General features: G+C 39.2%; 1 protein-coding gene across 1 annotated transcript; it reads left to right on the forward strand.

Moving 5' to 3' along the window:
* Window positions 1-12,432: 12,432 nt before the first annotated feature.
* On the forward strand, window positions 12,433-14,467 carry LOC118560432. The gene is made up of 4 exons (XM_036131419.1): window positions 12,433-13,095; window positions 13,270-13,428; window positions 13,669-13,764; window positions 14,137-14,467. The coding sequence occupies exons 1-4, from the start codon at window positions 12,577-12,579 to the stop codon at window positions 14,446-14,448; spliced, it is 1,086 nt and encodes a 361-aa protein (XP_035987312.1). The 5' UTR covers window positions 12,433-12,576; the 3' UTR covers window positions 14,449-14,467.
* The last annotated feature ends 4,629 nt before the right edge of the window (window positions 14,468-19,096 follow it).

Raw genomic sequence — 19,096 nt, forward strand, 5'->3', positions numbered from 1 at the left:
GGACACGTGTGGCAGATGGTTCCATGAGCCGTGCCTAGGCTGACAAGAAGATGTCCTGAAAGCTCTGAGGGAATCCAGCTGGAACCGTCTATTGTGTTGTTGGAACCAAAGCTCTGTGGCAGCAAACTATGGAAATGTTCTTCATCATTTCAACATTTTATACTTCCCTGTTTCTAGTTCAGCTTTTTCTGGACCTTGTTTTATTTTCTGTGTAATTAGTATGTACATAGTGTGGCAATGTAAACCTCAGCAGTTTTGATCAATAGAATTGTAAAGTCACATGTTGATGAGCTTTAAATGTGAAATTCCACATCCTATCTTAATGAAATGTGTTGAGTAACATCTGGAGGTGTTCTCCTGTCAAGCTGAATCCAAATTGTCCACTGAACACGTCCTAAAGGTTTACTAGCAACATTGACAGCAAGCTAACATGTGAACTGTGGAGCTGGAATGTTCCAGATGCTGGAAAAGTGCAGAAATCAACGTTCCAGAGCCGTTGTTCAGGAACCAGAAGCTGCTCTCACATCAGTTTTAGTCCAGATGTTTGTGTTGCACTAAAAGCTGAAAAGATGAAAGCCATGAGTTGCTTTTAAAAGCAGAAGCTTCATGTTTCTACTGTGCTGTGTGTGATGTGTTGCCAACAATCAATGAGCTTCATGGAAGGAAAGAACGTCTGAGTCGCTGCTTTGATTTTCTTTTGCAGCTTTTCTCTGACTTCTAACTTCAGCTTTAAGCAACAGTTCTGGTTGCTGCTGAAGCTCAGAAATCTGATCCACACTTGGAGCTTTTTACTAAAAGCCATTTTCCATCAATACACACAGAACTGTTAGAGGCTTTTTCTTTGTGCTTAGAAATCAAATGGAGTTGATTCAGATCAAGTCCTGCTGGGTGCGCTCCATTGAGCCCACCTGAACACCACTGGATGGGAGGAGTGAAGATTTCAGAGCTTTCCCTCTAAAGAAGCACAGCTCTTCACAGCTCTGAGAGACATTTTCTTCACAAATCCCAGTCAGTGGCATCTGCAGACCTGATCACATCCAAACATCCCATTTTTCAGGACTCAATCATTTCATCTGTGCAATTGTTCCAGCTGCTGTGGGAAGAATCCAGCTGTGAACATCTGGAGCTTTAATGTGCCGCTTCTCTCCTCCCAAACATCCAGCCTCCACCTGTGGAGAACAGCTGGAAAACAGCTGCAGGTGGAAAGAAGGAGTTTGGACCAAGCTGCCTCCTCTCTGCTCTTTTCTCTGACTCTGACTTTAAATTCACTTTGATGGTTTGAAATGAAATCAGGGTTTCAACCTGGATCTTCAGAACATCCTCAGCTGGTGCTGATTTTAACCAGAGACTGTCGACACTCTGCTCAGCAGCACTAAAATAAGGAGAAATAATTCTCTAGGAGCTCTAGTAATAATCTGCATTAGAACAACGGCTCATTTTAGCAGCAGCAGTGTGCTGATATTAAGGACTACAGTTTACTTTGTTACTTTGATGCATTTTTATCATTATTTGCTGTTAGTTTGTATTTTTAGTGGATTCTTGGTTTTTATCTTGTTTTTCTGTTTCTGTCTTGATGCCATAATTCCACCAAAGCATCAACTAATTGTTGTTTAGTGATAAAGGGCTAAAAATGGTTAAAGTGCAGATTGTCATGTGATCAGCAGCTCCTTGCAGCTACTGAGCCTCTGACCTGCTGTGGAAGCAGAAAGGATGGACTTAGTTTTTCACTCACTGCTTCAGGGTTCTGCTTCTGGTTCTGTTCACTAAATAATGACCCAATGGAATCTGTGCTGCTGTTGTATTTCCCTCATTTTAAGAGCTGCTGAGGAACAGATGATCTTTTATTCATGTCCTGATAAATGAAAGCTTAGAACTGACTGTGGTTCTGCTCACTTTTTACCATCACTGACATGTTTGGATCGTTTAAAAACGCAACAAATGGGTTTAATAATCAGACATCATGCAGTTTATCTGTTCACCAGCAGAGGGAGACAAATCTCCAGCAATGAAGAGTCCAGTTGGTTCCCAGTTAAAGCAGGTTGTGGTTCCATCAGAGCTGAACAGAAGCTGGATCAGCAGAACAACAATGAAGCCATTTAAACAGCAGCAGAGTGTTTGTGTTCACACTGGGAGTCATGAGAAGGCTTCATGTCTTCAGACGTCAGCAGGTGAACTTTCCTCTGACTCCCACTCAGCCAGACCAGTCTGAGCAGTTCCTGCAGCAGGAAGCAACCAGCAGCTCTGTTCTCTGGGCTCATTTCTCCTCAGGACGCCATCAGGAAACATTTTCAGCACAACTTCTCTCCTTTCTCATCAAGACTTTATCAACCTGCCTCTGATATCACTGCAGACGCTCTGCTGACTGTTTTAGTCTGAAAGGAAAACTACAAACCAGGTGAGCTGTGACGTCATCAGATGATCAGAGCTGATGTGCAGATGAATGATTTGTGTTTCCTCTGCAGGTGAAGGTAGAAAGTGTTTCTGAGCTCTAGAACTACACTGAACAGAACTAGAAACATGAACTTGCAGAGAAATAGTTCCTGTTTTGCTGCTTTGAGCAGAGCCGTGCATGGAGCCAACGTGATGTAGCAGAAAGTAGCAGCGTTCACATGCAGCCCTACCCTGAGAAAGGCATCTAGCTTCAACAGACTCGCTCCATCATGTCAGAAGTAATGTGGAACATTTAGATCCAAGACTAAAACTACAGCCAGCTTTATGTTCTGTTCTCCAGTTTTTAGACCCAGTACCATCCCAGCTTTATTTATGAGCACTTTCAGCACCACAGAACCAAATTACTCTATATGAATAAACAGCAGCCATATGATAACATGACAAGACATTAAACTTTAAAATTTGAACACATTTTTACTCTTTGGCCTAAAACACAGCATGAAACTTCTTGTTTTTACAGTGAAATAAATGTTGATTCTATTATTTTAACTGTTTTTCTTTTGACATGAGAAGCTGTGATTGTTTTAAAGTGTTTTTATAAATAAAGTAAGCAAAAGTAAAATCAATAAGACCTAAAATAAATAAACAGTCCTATGTTAAATTAATGCAACAATCATAAAAATTAAGTAAAAGGAAAGAGAATCAAAATGTTATTAATGATAATCAGAACAATTTAAAGTCTCTGATGGTGTCAGAAGTCAATGAGAATAGATGGTTTTCTAAATGAAAGTGAAACACAGGGAGGAGAACTGTCTGATGTCCAAGGGAAGGTTGTTTTATAATTCTAGATCTGCTGCAGCTAAAGCTCAGTCACCCTGAGCTTAAGCTTCATCTTTGGCTGACTCAGGATCAGCTGATCAGTGACCTGAGGGAACAGAGGATGTGCAGGATGTACTAGTTCAGACAGCTAATGTGTGGCAAGGCCATTTAGAGCTTTAGAAGCAGATAAAAGCATTTTAAAATGAATCCTAAAATGTTCAGGCAGCCAGTGCAGAGAGACTAAAATAACAGAAATGTGGTCAAAGCTTCATGTTTCATAGAGTCTAGCTGACCACTGATCTAGATCCTCACAGTTCTGGACTAAAAATGATGTTTTCTGTCTGCATGAAGCTGTAGCATATTGTGACTGATGCGCTCATTGATATTATGGACACACTGACTCAGTGAGTGCAGTGAGCCAGGCTCAGCAGCAACATGGAGATTACAAGTCACATGTAGTCAGCATGGATGTTAGGAGATGCTGCAGAACTCTAGAATCTGACCTGTTGGCATCAGATGGAGGAGAAATAATAGTGGCTGAAAATGGATCCTTGAGGAACCCCACGTTTAATTTTTGTTGGTCCAGATTTATATTTATTTACCAGATGACACAAAGTTATCCATGTCTGCCAAATATGGTGTGAACCAGTTTAGCCCAGAACCAGATAATCCAGCCAGTGTTCTAGTTGGATCATCAACATGTTGTGATGAACTGTGTTCAGCAGAACTGAGATCCAGTAGAACCAACAGAGGAGTTCTGGAGCCATTCCAGTCAAGATGAGCATCATTGTAAACGTTTAGCAGTGCAGTCTCTGTGCTGTGGTCTGAAGCCTGACTAGAAATCACTGAAGAGATTCATTTCATCACAAAGTCATACATTTGTTCATCAGAACCATTTTCAATGATCTTTTCCAGAACCAGTGGATTAGTTCTGATCCTGTAGGGACTTATTATCCATGGATCTAGAGTTGGTTTCTCTAACAGAGGTTTGATCTCTGCAGTTTTCAGCCTTTAGAAAACAAACTAACTGGAGGGAAGTATTTACTATCTGTAATATTTCAGGGGCATCACAGCTAAAAACTGCTTTTAGAAACTCAGAGGGAACAAATCCAGGCAGCAAGTTGTGGATTTTCTCTTCTGATGTGTTTCTGTCAAGAAGACATAATTCAGTTTGTTAAAGTCATTTAGATGCTGTAATGATTGTGGAGGCTCAGGAGACATCAGCAGGTTCTCAGAGGTGGAGATAGATGGTGCTGGTCTCCATCAGGAGGGATGATTGGTGAGCTGTTGGTCAGCCTGTCAACAATAGCAAACAAAGTTCTGCTATTATTAGTGTTTTTATTGCTGAGATCAGAGAAATAGAACTGCCTCGCTGGTTTTAACTCCACAAACTCACATCATGATGGTAAGATCTGTTTCACTTCAATCATTTCTCTGACTGATCAACACTCTGTAGACATGAAGTTTTCTGCATCACTGATGAGGAACCTTCAGTACATCTGAGAACAAGAACAAGGCAGAAACATGGAACTTATTCATGATTATGTGTTTATGAATCATAACACAGATTAAAATAATTCATTTTAACATTATTCCAGCACAGTGACTACATGTGGGGATAATAGCTCATCACATGTGGGTCAGAAAAATGTCCAAGAGTGAAGCAAAGAATCTGGTTTAATAGTGAGGAACACATTCAGACTGATGTTCTAGGCTGAGCAGAAGAACGTCAGAGTTTCTCATGGAGATCCTGCAGGGAGCAGCTTGTCTTCTCAGTCTGTTCCTCAGAGTCAGACTGGTCCCTCTTTCTGGAGAAAAGAACCAGAGTTTCTCTGAATTCACTGTTAGCAGACAGTTAAACTGAGTTTTTACATCACCTGCTTTCTAGGTAGCACCAGGTTCTTCAGCAGAACAGCAGAGATGAGTCTGAGAACCAGAAGGCAGTCAGATCTGAACTCCTCCCACTAACCTACCTGTCCTGCCTCCATCACAGCTTAAGCTCCGCCTCCTTCCAGGTAGCAGCTCACCTGTGTCTCAGTGGTTCACATCTTGTTCTTCAGCACTTTGGAGCGTCTGAACAAACTGTAAGTTTGCTTTGTTTCCTACCAGAACTTTGTCTTGAGGAACTTTCCTCTTTGTTTCTGCTCTCTGATGTCTGGAGAACATGTTCACTTCTGATTTCAGCACAAAGTTTAATCTCTGCTGTCTGAAGACTAATCTACAGGAAGCAATTTTTAATCTTGCTTAGTGTGAATTATTTAACTACTAGAGTCAAAAATAATTCACTGTTTGTTTTTTTATTTTTTTTATTCCTGGTTCTAAACCGTCGTCTGTGGTTCTGTCTGAAGACTAATCTACAGGAAAAAATGTTTATTTATCTTAATCTGAACTATTTAAATGCCTTCAAAATCAAATCACTGTGTGTTTGTTTTTAAAAAGAACAGAAAGGAGTCTGTTGCATTTTTATTTCCTGGTTCTAAACCGTCGTCTGTGGTTCTCTAACTCCTTCTAGTCTTTCCAGTCAAACTGGAATCACTGCATTCCTTCAACATCATCCTTTAGTTCCTGTTTGTTATCAAAATCTTAAACTCATGTTTCCAGACTTTATGCTTTACGTAGTTTAAGTCTGGTTTTCATGGTATTAAAATGTGAACAGTTTATTCTTCTTTATTAAACTCCTCCCAGCACCTAATATCTAACAAGTCTGTTTGTAGTTCATGTTCCAAAGTCCTCTTAAAACTAACCATTAATAATGAATCTGATGCTTTAAGCTCTGATGATCCTCTGCTGCATAAATCATCAGCTGAAATGGTTTCATGTGTTGAACTGAGTCAATGTGATGGACTGAAGCTTCCAGTCAGAGTGAATCAGTGTCAGTGGATGAAATGTTGCTCCATGGCTCCATCTAGTGGACTGATAGTATAAGTACAGCAGCTGATGGCAGCTTCCTCTGCCTCTCACTGCTGTCTGACTGCATTCAACTGACACTGATATGAAGCAGAGAAGAAGAGCCAATCAGAGGAGGAGCAGCTGATCTTTTTCCAGCACTAATGATGTAAAGGATGATCAGAGTTGATGTGCAGATGAATGATTTGTGTTTCCTCTGCAGGTGAAGGTAGAAAGTGTGTGTGAGCTGATGTGGATGTGAATTCAGCAGCATGGATCAGTGTGAGGACAGAGAGGAGGGAGTCCCTCCCTCTAAAACCACTCTGTGTGGGGAAGCTGAGAGCCAGAGCCACGCTCAGAGGTGAGATCAGCATCTCTAAGTGTCCAGAGCCCTTTTCACACAGCGTTCTCACTATATCAGGCCAGAAGAGACCAAGTGGTCCTGAAGCTGCTGCTGTTCCTCTTTGCTGCTTCATCCAGACTGAACAGAGCAGCTCAGCATGGTACCAGTGGGTTCTGACAAACAGCAAGTCAGTGTTGCACAACCAGCTGAGTGACACCAGCCTGTTGCTTAGAGCTCTGGGTTCCAGCAGGACACATCTGGAAAAACTCACCAACTTCCAGAACATTTCCTGGATCTTGATGACCAACATGTGTTCAACATTATTCATCCTAGAAAGAAGGTCAGCTGATCAGACATTTATGGAAGAATCTTTACATTTATTTTCTGTCTAAATACGACCCAGACCAACAGAACCAGCTGGTCATCTATGTAGGTACGTACTGGGTCTCAGCGAAAACTGTTCAAATGTGGCATATGGGTCCTAGTTTTTACACAGAGTTGTTCTGCATCAAACCTAAATAGACAATTAACACAGAGCCGTTATTTTACTTGTAGACAATAACATTTGGGTTAAAATGTTTGATATGTAAACAGAACCTCACAGGATGTGTTTGGATCATCTTTCTATCATTTTATAATCAGCTATATTTTTAAATCTACAAAATGTGATAACTTAAGTTTTCTTCTGACAGGATTTCTAAGACACTGAAACATAAACATCAACCAGAACCAGAACCCAGCTGTGTGTCCTTTAAGAGCGATGATTCAAAGTATCGTCTCATTGACTTCAAATCTTCAGGAGCTGCATCCTCAAAGAGGTGAGCTGTATCTAACTGCTGTAACTGTGGAAACTGAGTCAGTCTGAAATGTTTTTATTCCAACATGTGTTTAACGTGAGCTCAGCTCTTTTTCCCACATTTCTATGTTCATATGTGAAGCGGTGTGTGTTGGATGTTCTCCAGAACCACAGCAGTGAAAGTGGAAAGAATGGATGTTGTTGGAGGCGTCCTGGATGCTGCTACATCATGTTTAACAGCTCTGATCTGTTTGCTTTTGGCCCTCATTGATTAGTCGCCATCATTAAACACTTTTCTCTGCTTAAAGTCAAAGATTTAGTTTGGACTGGAGCTCACTCTGATTGGTTCTGTTCCGTTAATGAGCTAACTGGACTGTTTAGTCCCTCTCCCATATTCATAGTGATTGAATCAAATCCAACATGGAACCAACTGGACTTTCTTTCTTTGTTCCTGAACCGTTTTGTCTTCATATCTGAAAGTCTTCCTCAGTTTTAGTGACTGAAGAGTTTCAGTTCTTCTCAGCTGGAGCTGGAACAATCACTGGGATCAGAACCAGAGACTTGGTGTTGTTCCTCCTCAGAAACTCAGAAAGTCGCCCGTCGGGTGTTCACCAACAGTCGGGAGCGCTGGCGGCAGCAGAACGGGAACGGGGCTTTCTCTGAGCTCAGAAAATTCATCCCCATGCACCCGCCTGACAAGAAGCTCAGCAAGAACGAATCCTGCGTCTGGCCGTGAAGTACATCAACTCCCTGGTCACGCTGCTCAACGACCAGGCCCAGAACAGGAGCAGGGACTCAGCCGACGACAAAGCCGAGCACGGTGGCAGTGCGGCTGGTTTGAACGGCAACGGTCAGAGGACTCTGTTCCAGATGTTCCCAAAAGTGTTAGAATACTGAGTGTGGTGTTTCCTTCGATCATCCGCTTCGAAGCAGTGTGTATAAAATTTGGATTTTGGTGGCAAAAAAAAAGAATAACACTAGTCTATATAAATATTCTTGCTAGCCGTCTTTACAACGTTCCAGCACATGCAGATATACAGCTGATCGCTGCGCTGGTGGCTCCTCTGTCTGAAATCATTCCGGTGTTGGCGACACTGATGACGGGGACCTAGTTATATTTAATTACAAATATGATTTTTTCCCTTGCTCTCAGGTAAAACACTCGTCAACAGAGAGGTTTGAGCTAAAACCGAAACTGAAGGGGGTGGAATGGTTCTCCAACGACAGGGCTATTGGGGCATTTACATCTGATCAGGGATTCATGAGTTGTGAAGTACTGTCGGGGGACTGGAGGCTGACGGCAATTCTCGTATCTCTGGGACTTTTAGTGTTAAAATACTTCTGTTAGTCTATAAATCCCTGAATGGCTCAGCACCTAAATACATCACAGACTTGTTATCAGGGCATCAACCATCCAGACCACTCAGGTCTTCTGGCTCCAGCCTGCTCTGCAGAACCAGAACCAGAACCAGACATGGAGAAGCAGCATTTAGTTCCTATGCTCCACTTATCTGGAACCAACTCCCAGAAAACTGTAAAAGTGCTGAAAGCCTGAGTTCTTTTATTTATTTATTTTTTTTTAATTCTTTATTTTGAGTTTTTCACTGCAAAAAAAACAACTTGTATTTTTTGGCCTAAAACAGTGATTTAAATTGGTCAAACTTGAAAATATCAATAATTGACATTTGAGGCAATAAAATTAGTTAGCACAACAAAGCAAGCAAGTTGTATACTCTAAAACAGTTTGGTGAGTTGCTAATACTTAAATCTTTAAGTTGGAGTTCAATACAAGGGACAGGAGTTCTGCAAACTCTTATTTCTTTGTTGCGAAAGGCGGGAAAGCCAACTTTCCGAGTTGGCACTTGGCACTTGAAGTCTCATTGTGGCTGTGCTCAGCTGCCTCGAGCTGGAGTCCACGCAGGTAAGTAACCTTTAATTAAATTAAATTAAAATGATACGAGACTGTTATTCTAAGTTGTGTTGTGCAGTATTGCAAGTCGTTTAATAAAGAAGGCGACATACACATTTTTTACATTTAAACACCAACAGCTTTACAGTCAGTAGCGAAAGCTAGAGGCTAACTGATGCTAGTAGCGCTGCATCAGTTAGCCGCTAGCTTGTCTGGGCAAGTCCCATAAAACAGGATAGGCATGTTATCGTCTGACTGGTTGGTACTCTGTTAATTCATGTTCATTATCAATTCTAACTCAAAATTGTGGTCGCAAAATTAACCTACATTTCATGTAATCTGTCACTGTTAGAAGAATTGGCAGTGTTATTACACCGTGGTAATAACACTGCCAATTCAGTATGCATTGCTTTCTTTATGCAGCAGGAGAGCAGGTTAGTTAGACAGTAGGGACAGTTAGAGAGTGGAGCCCGAGCCGAAGCTGCACACAAGCTGCGGCTCGGTCCGCTGGGCCTATTTTGCTGTCTGTCTTCACAGTATATGGAGTGCACTATTCACAGAAGGGAGCGTGCTGCTGTCGGTGTTACCTGCTATGCTATAAAGTGGCCCGGTATATTATACTTCTAAATGTAGTATATAGTGGGGCTGTCAGTTTTAACGCGTTAACTTTTTTAGACCATGACGCCCACATTTTTTAAATGTGTTTTTTTTTAAGCGTTGGTGTTTTTTTCCTCGCCGCGCTCTTCGGACTTTGTTTTTTTTTTCTCCCTCGACACTTTCCGTAGTTCCATGAATGCTAGAGACTTTAGCACAACAGACACGCGCTCACTGTTGCCAAGCCCGTTTATTTCATGCGACTTTGGGCTTCTTTTTTTCTAAAGTCGATTGTAAACTTAATGAGTCGCGGATTGCAGTTTTTCGGGCTTGTTTCTGAAAGTGAAGTCGCTTATATGGGCTCTAAAACAACAGACACAAAAACAGTGAGTATATCCACCTGAAATATCCATCCGCCTCATAACGTGCTGCAGCTCATCCTAACATCGGAGCCGAGGGACTAAAGGCAGGAGCAGCTCTGCCCGTATTTTCTGCACTTTACGGTTGCAATAAACGGTAGCTCTTTCCCCAGTTGCAAGCGAAGTGTAAGACTCTGGAATGAACTGGAAAATTTAAATCCTTTTCCAAGCTTTAAACTGTTTTAATGTGAATAAAAGCAGCATACAAAAATATACGAGGGAATTATTGTTGTTGGTGTGAAAGCTCTGGATTAGATGCATATGAGAGAGTGAAAAAAATGAATAATAGTTGTGACTTTATTAAAATGTAAAATTAGTATTACTTTATATTTAAATGCTTAATACCATGTCTATCTTTGTTTAAGAGGCAAACAAATATTTTGACATGAAATATTTATTTATTTACATCAGCTATGATTAATGATTTAGCCATTACTGGCCAGAGTTTAACATTTTATGGCACCAGGATGTTTTCATTCCAATTCTGAAAGTCCTTGAAAAGAAAAAATATTAAAATATCTTTTGTACAAGGATGTTTTTTACTAGTGTCATTTATTGCAAATTTGCATATTAAAAGGCCCAAATAGGCTTTTACACTTTCAGAAATAAAAAGATAAAGTAGGCGATTATTTTGCGATTAATCTCGAGTTAACTATTGAAATTATGCAATTAATTGCGATTAAAATTTTTAATCGTTTGACAGCCCTAGTATATAGTAAATACTACTATATACCGGTGGGTATGATCACTAAAATACCAACGACCAGTGAGTCTAATGACACTGATCATTGCCTTAATAGTTTGACAGTATAACCTCATATGAACGCAGCTCTAACCAACCCGATGCCTCAGCACAGTGACCAAGCTTTGATAAATACACCGGATCTGCGTCGGCGGAGTGTTTTCTTTGTATTTTAGCCGGGTCGCTAGAGTATGGAAGAAAAACAGTCCCATTGGAATCCACCTTTTCTTTAACACTGAATTTTAACACTGAATTTTAAACACTGAATTTTAAGCACTGAATTTTGTTAGACATTGAATTCCTTACACTGAATTTTAATCTGGTAAAAATTCACCTGCAAAAAAATTCACTTGCGAAAATTCAGCTGCAAACATTCGGCTGCAGAAATTCAACTGCAAATATGACTTTCGGTGAACTCAAGCCAAAGCAATCTTTGCATATTTCCATGGGACCCGATATGTGGAGGGTATGATTCTTTCATCTGGACACTGCAGTGGACTGCCAGAATTTTATAAAATCATGACCATAGTAGTTAACCCTGAAAAAGTAGCCTTTGTTGGCAAAAAGCTCACATCTTGGTACCTTGAACATTTTAGGTCTTTTGAACTTGTGGAGAGCATCTACGCAGACGTTGAGATTTTCGTTCCCCAGGCTCTCAACAACCATCATCCACTAGTGGCATACACAGTGGGAGGGAAGGTGCTGGTGACTCCAAAAGTGTGCCTCCTCCATTGAAGTGACACAGAATGGTCAGTGGACTCTCATTACACTCTATAAATAAAACTCTGTTGCTCTCATTCACATTTTCACCCTTTCTTCTATTCAAACAAGATGTCACAGCTTGTCCATTATTTTATTTTGAGAGATTTTTCTGTCAGTTTTACTTCTTGTATTTAATGGATTTCCTGATTTGTTTCACCTGTGTCTTGTTTCATTCACCTATGTCCTGTTTGTAGTTACCCCTAATGTTTGTGTATAGGTTTGGTTTTCAGTTCAGTTTTTGTTGGATCCTTGTTCATATTATGTACTTTTTTGCTGCTCAAGCTTGCTTTGCCTATGGAGACATTGCTTTTCTTGTTAATACTTGCAGGTAGAATTAACACATTGTTAGACCTTGTTACATTATTTATGAATTTAACTTTCGAGAAATTTTCTTTAACCTGACCCCTCTGTGTTTTGTCCTTATTTTTTGTGACATAGGCTGGATTAGTACTGCTGGTGAAAATCTCCCCAAGAATGTCCCGTAAAGTGACACTTCCTGAAGTACCTGGTTCGGTTGAGCAGTTGCAAAACATTCTTCAGGAAAATCTTCAACTTCAAGGCAGTTTTACACTACAATATGAGGACCCAGGCTTTAATAATGCTCTCTGTAATTTGATTGACATCCATGAGTTGCCACCTGAGCGTGCTATCTTGCACATTCTTTGGGATGAGTCTGCAGTTGTTCTGCAAGAGTCAGACTCTTTTGATTCAGGGTCTTCCCTGGATACAGCCAGTTTATCCAGCAGAGAGTCACTCCAGAGTCGCTCAGCTTTTATTAAGAACTATCTGCGAAATGTCTCAGAATGGCCTTCACCTTTTCCGATCCCACCCTTCTCCTATGATGTGGAGCTTAAGCTGCGTAAAGGCAATGAAGCATATGGAGAGACCAAGAAAGGTATCAGCTTAACAAGAGACATGAAGACAGACATTTTGGACAAGATTGCTCAAGCAGTCTTTGAAGTGAAAGCCTATCCTGATCAAGACCAGATTGAGTCAGTTGCTTCTGCTCTCATCAATAGACACCCCTGCCTTCGAGAACCAGGCAGTGAAACGGGGTATGAAGGATGGAAAATGAGCATAAAATACAAACTTGGCAATTACAGGTCCAAGCTGCGTCAGGCAGGCTGTATCGAGGTGAGCATTAACAAGAAAAAGAGGAGCAGTGAAGATGATGGTGCCGGTTCTTCTCTGAAGAGAGCAAAGCGAGGCGAGATTAACCACGTCCCTGACCATCCAGAAAACCATAATGATGATTCACTGGAGGATGAAAGACTGGCTCTGGTTGAAGAGTTTAAGAAGAAGAGCAAGAATGTTGCACTCATCAGGCAAAAGATGGAGTTGACTTTCTCTTTGAGACGCAAGGAGATCGTGGAGCTGCAGCCTATGGTGTCAGAGGTTCTGGTGCGGTGGCCTGCTCTGTTTTGTGAGGCAGAGGTAAGCATGTGAACTAAAAATATATTATGTTGTGTTTATGATTTACTCGTTTTCACAAGGGGAGTAGAAGAGTTATGCGTGTTGATTAGAATGCATATTTAACATGACAATGGTGTTGATATTGTATTGACTTTGAATTGAGGATTTCAATTTTATGTTTACATTTTTCAACAGATAAGGGAGGAGTTTTATCGCATCACAAACAACAACCTAATGGACAACTTCAGAGCTGCCCTTCATCAGCACACTTGCAGGCTCCTGAGACTCTATCGGGGGAGGAGGACAGCTTTTTCATCTGAGATGGATCAGCTCCTTAACAGCCTGGATCAAGAGGTGAATTCTAGATGTAGTAATTTAATAACTCTGAACATTATGAATATAAAAAAGAAATGTTGCCTTTTTATGAAACTATAGTAATAATTTTGGTAGCAATTGTTACAATATTAAGTGATTCTTCTCATGACAAACCCTCAAAATAAACCTTGACAATGAGCAATCGCAGGGTCCAAGCCGAAAAATGTAAAATTACTGAATACAATTTTATAATTAATTCCATGCAACTCTTTGTTTCAGACATCTGACATCACTGCACTTCGACAAACTGCAGCATTGAAGGGCCTTCCCTTGTATCTCCGTGACAGTCAGGAGAAGCTCTTCAGGAACTGTTTTGTAAGTAGTTATAAGTAGAAATTATAAAAACGTTATTATACTGTATTTATAGTGCTGAATTTAACATTGACTTGAACCATTCCCTCTTTGTCCTCCTTGTTCCTTTATCTCTCCTTATGACCAGAGTGTCTTCAATAGCTGTACTGTCCTGGATATGACTTTATGTAGCCTAGATGATGTCAATTGATGTGTGTAAGGGGTTAAATCTTTAATTGTGGGGTATGGGATGGAAATAGTTCAGATGTCCAACTTATAATTAATTCAATTTTGAAAAAAATTGTATTCGATAATTTGTGATTCTTTTAGCGTAATACCTAATTCCTATTCACAGTAATTTAATGACTAATGTATTTTCCTGTCTGTCCACACAAGGACACTGACCCAGAAGAGGAGCAGACGAAGGGGCTCACTGTGGGTGTCCTCACTGTGTTGGAGGATGATGACAGCGCAGCTCCTCAAAGTGTGGTGAATGTTGCTGTTGTTGTGGAAGAAGAGATTGTCCTTCAAGATCTCCCTGACCTGCCAACTGCTTTTGGTTACCTCTTTGGACTGATCTATGCGTTGAACCTTAAGTACCCAAAAGATCTCAGGTACACATTTGAAACTATTCAGAAGGTTTTCATGGAACTTGGTACAGATCTCTCTGCAAGGGTAAGATCCCTCAAAAACAAACTCCTTGAGTGAATCTGCACGCTAACTGATACTGTTGAATTGTTGATCTCTGAAAGGTTCCTTCTGTCCAGCCAACCCATGTTAATTTTGTCTTCCTGTTTCTCACACACAACTCTGATGTACCTCAAACTCCCACTGTCTTACATTTATTTTGTACTTTATTGGGTTTTCCTTAAACATCTTAAATGTTGAGGTTCAGTGTTTGTAAAACAGCACATAGTATTGAGCAGTGTTATAAAAGCTTGTGCTACACATTGTAGCACAAGTTGACTGGGACAATTGGGTCTCATTAGTTTGCATTTACTTGGCCCTGTTGGAAGGGCTTTGATCCTGGTACAGTTCAAATAAAACAAAAGTTTTGAATGTATATGTTGCATCTGTAATTATTTATACATTTCTGTAATTATTTATACAAATCATAAGTTAGTACAACTTACATGAGAGTTAGTAAAATGAAGAAATTAAAGTTATTATAATTTAAAATTAGAGATTTGCACAACTTACGGGATAGTTTGTAGAATAAAGAATTTAAAGTTATAACAATATAAAATCAGAAGTTAGTACAACTTACAGGATAGTTGGTAGAATAAATAATTTAAAGTAATTACAATGTAAAATTAGAAGTTAGTACAACTTACAGGATAGTTGGTAGAATAAAGAATTTAAAGTAAATACAATGTAAAATTAGAAGTTAATACAACTTACAGTTGAGTTGACAAAAATTAGAATTTAGAGTTGAGCCAACTCAAAAGCAAAACTTAAGATATTTAGTTTGATTGCCCAACTTAAAATTTTATCGAAGTTTGTTGCCTTGAAATTTTGAGTTCATCTAGCTTTTTTTTTTTTGCAGTGTTCAACAAATTTATACAAATGGGTATTTTTTACATGTACAGAAAAGTACATATACCATTAGTATTTAGACATCTTAACATGTTTCCCATTGTTGAAAGAAAAGAGAGCAAACAGAAAGAAAAAAAAAAAAAAAAAAAAAAAAAAAAAAACACACACATAAGGGAACAGAAGGGAGTGACCATTGCCATTATCTCACATATTCACATTTTCAGAATGAAATCGGGCCTTTTTAAGTTTGTATAATCAATCCATTTTTCCCAGCATGACATGAACCATCCCTGTCTGTTATTTATAGCTGCTGTCATCTCTTCCATTTTATAAATATCCAACATTATGTCCCACCATGTTGACAGATGTGGTACCTCCTGTGATAACCATTTTTTGGTTATACCCTTCTTACTAGCAACTAACAACATGCTCAAAAGAGATTTATCATTTTTCATCCAACCTTGTGGTATGTTTCCAAAGAAAATAGTTTTCATATCAAAGGGAATTATACATTTAAATATCTCCTGTAGTGTTTTGTGGATGTCTTTCCAATATTGTTTAACTACCGAGCAGTCCCACATAATGTGAAAATGGTTTGCTTGCAGGTTTCCACATTTTCTCCAGCAAACAGGAGGATTTCCATCATAGTGTGATTTTTGATATGGGGTAATAAAGTATCTTATCAGTGTTTTCCATCCAAACTCTCTCCATCTCTGTGAAGACGTACATTTCCACTGATGCTTCCAGATCAGAGTCCATTCTTCTTCTGTTATGTTTATTCCTGCTTCTTTCTCCCATAGTGCCTTAACAGTCCCAGTTGAGAACGACACATGACTTGTCAAAAATTTGTACAAAAAAGAAATTAATTTCTTGTTTCCATCCCCTGTGTATGCATTTTTAAATAATTTCAGTAAGTATACATTAACATCCGATGTTAAATCAACCTTTGTTTCTATGTAATGTCGTATTTGTAAGTAGCGGTAGAAATCCTGCTTTTCTAAATTATATTTATGTTTCAGTGTCTCAAATGCAATTACTTTACCATCCTTAATTAGATCATTTATAGTTTTTAACCCTTTAGAAGTCCAAATTTTAAATCGTGAATCTAATTGGTTTGGTATAAAATCAGAGTCGTATGCATACCATTTCAATCCTGCGATATCTTTTTCCAGTTTATATTCTTTCACCACGTTTTGCCACACAGAAAGAGTACATTCAACCCAGGGACTACCGGTATTATGTATATATTTCCCGATATTTGTGTCTGCCAATACAGATTGTATTGGAACTGAAAGAGTTTTCTCCTCTATATTCTTCTACTGAGCATCGCAGGAAACATCACACCAGTTTATTACGGTTTTCATTTGTGCAGCTCGGTAATAGTTTCTCAAAGATGGCAGGCCCCATCCTCCTTTTTCTTTATCTAGTTGTAAGGTTTTGAAGCGGACTCTTGGTCTCTTCCCCTCCCATACATATCGTGAAATCATTTTGTCCCATTCATTGAAGACATTTTGATCAATAGATATGGGGAGGGTCTGAAACAAATACAGTAATCTTGGCAAAACATTCATTTTGATGGATTCTATTCTCGAGTGTAGAGTGAAAAAAGGAATCAAGTTCCACCGTTTTATGTCTTCGACAATTTTCTTTAGTAATGGGACATAGTTCACATCAAATAGTTTGGTTTGATCCTTTGGTATGGTAATACCTAAATATTTTAAGGATTGGGCCTGCCACATCATTGGGTATCTGGTAACCATTTCCACAGGTGGATTATAATTATAGGAAAGGGTTTGAGTTTTGTTCATGTTAATTTTGTACCCAGACATTTTACCATATTGCTCGCACAGATGAATGAGTTCAGGTAGTGAGTTTGTCGGTTGTCCTAAAAATATTAAGATGTCATCTGCATAACAAGCAAGCTTATGCTCCCTCCCTTTAATTGTAATTCCTTTAATATTTTGGCTTTGTCTTATGGACTGGGCCAGTGGTTCTAGATATAAAGCAAACAAAAGTGGGGACCATGCGCAGCCCTGACGATTTCCTCTCTGTAATATGAAACTGTCAGATAAATATCCGTTAACCTTGATTCTTGCTGTGGGGTTTGTATATAAGGCTTTTATAGTTTGAATAACGGTTTCATGTAACCCAAATTTGTATAATACTCTGTAAAGAAAATCCCAATTAACTGAGTCAAACGCTTTCTCAGCGTCGACACTTACCAGCACCGCCTCAGTCTTATTTTTATTAATTTGGTCTATAATATGAAGTGTTCTGCGTATATTATCTTGTGTCTGTCGGTTTCTTATGAATCCAGTTTGATCGTTATGTATCAACATTGGTAAGAATTCCTCCATCCGTCTGGCCATTATGGAAGTAAATAATCTGTAGTCAATATTTAAAACAGAAATGGGCCTATATGAACCACATTCATTCTTATCTTTACCTTCTTTTGGTACTGCAGTGATTATAGCCTCTTTCCAACTCGGAGGTGTTTCTCCCTTTTTCAGTACCCAATTTAAGGTAGGAAGTATTATGGGGATCAGCTCATGTTTGAATTCCTTATACCACTCAGCTGTGTAGCCGTCTCCCCCTGGTGAGCGGCCTGACTTAAGTCTACTAATGGCTCTTTTGAGTTCCACCTCTGTTATGTTTTCCACCATTTGTTCATTTTGCTTAGGATTTAGTTTTGGCAGGTCCAATGATTTCAGAAAGTCATCAATATAATTTATGTTTTCCCCAGGGACTTTGGTGTACAGTGTTTTGTAGAAATCTTCAAATACTTTATGAATTTCCTTTAATTTGGTGACAACTTTCTTTGTTTTGGGATCCTTAATCTTTGTTACTGTGTTGTCTGCTAGTTTCTTTTTTAATTTCCATGCAAGTATTTTCATAGATTTTGATCCACTTTCATAGTATGTTTGTTTCAAATACATTAATTTCTTTTTAATCTCTTGTGTATTTAAATTATTTATTTCATTTCTTATACTCTTTAATTCTTTCAGGATGTTTGGTGCTGAGGTCTGTTTATGTTGGCCTTCTAAGGTTTTTAAATCTTTTTGTAAATCTTCTAATCTTTTGTTTTTCATCTTCTTTTTATATGAGCTTATCGCTATAATTTTTCCTCTTAGCACAGCTTTTAAGGTGTCCCAAAGAATTGGGGGAGAGACCTCTTCATTGTCATTTATATCTAAAAATTCTTTTATATCTTTTCTAATTTGTTTCCTAACGTTAATGTCCTGGAGCAAATATGAATTTAGTTTCCAAGTAGTCACCTTGGGGCATAAATTTAAATCGATCACCAGAGTTAGGGGTGCGTGATCACTCACATCTATTGTCCCCATTCCACAGCTTTGAATCTTATCTTTGTCTTTGCCAAATGTAATAAAATAATCAATTCTGGTGTAAAGTGAGTGAGGGGCTGAGTAGTGTGAGTAATCACGTCTTGTGGGAAAAAGGTCTCTCCAAATATCAATCAACCCCACCTCATTGAAAAGAGCAGAAATCTTCTTATGTAGAGTGTTTGATTCCAGATTTTTTCCATTAGAGTTATCTAATTCCGGCCGGAGACGGACGTTCAGGTCTCCACCACATATTAAGAAGCCTTGAGTTTCTGTTACCATGATGTTAATGATTTTTTTAAAGAAACTCAAGTCACTCCCAGGTGGTGCATAAATGTTCATGAGTGTCACCAAATTGCCCTCACTGCTACCCCTTACCAATATGAATCTTCCCTCTTTATCTTTCAATTCATATGATTTTTCGAAATTTAGTGTTTTTGAGATGAGGATGACCACACCACGTCTTCGACCAGACTGAT

This window comes from Fundulus heteroclitus, unplaced genomic scaffold, assembly GCF_011125445.2.
Source record: "Fundulus heteroclitus isolate FHET01 unplaced genomic scaffold, MU-UCD_Fhet_4.1 scaffold_43, whole genome shotgun sequence".
NCBI classification, from domain to species: domain Eukaryota; kingdom Metazoa; phylum Chordata; class Actinopteri; order Cyprinodontiformes; family Fundulidae; genus Fundulus; species Fundulus heteroclitus.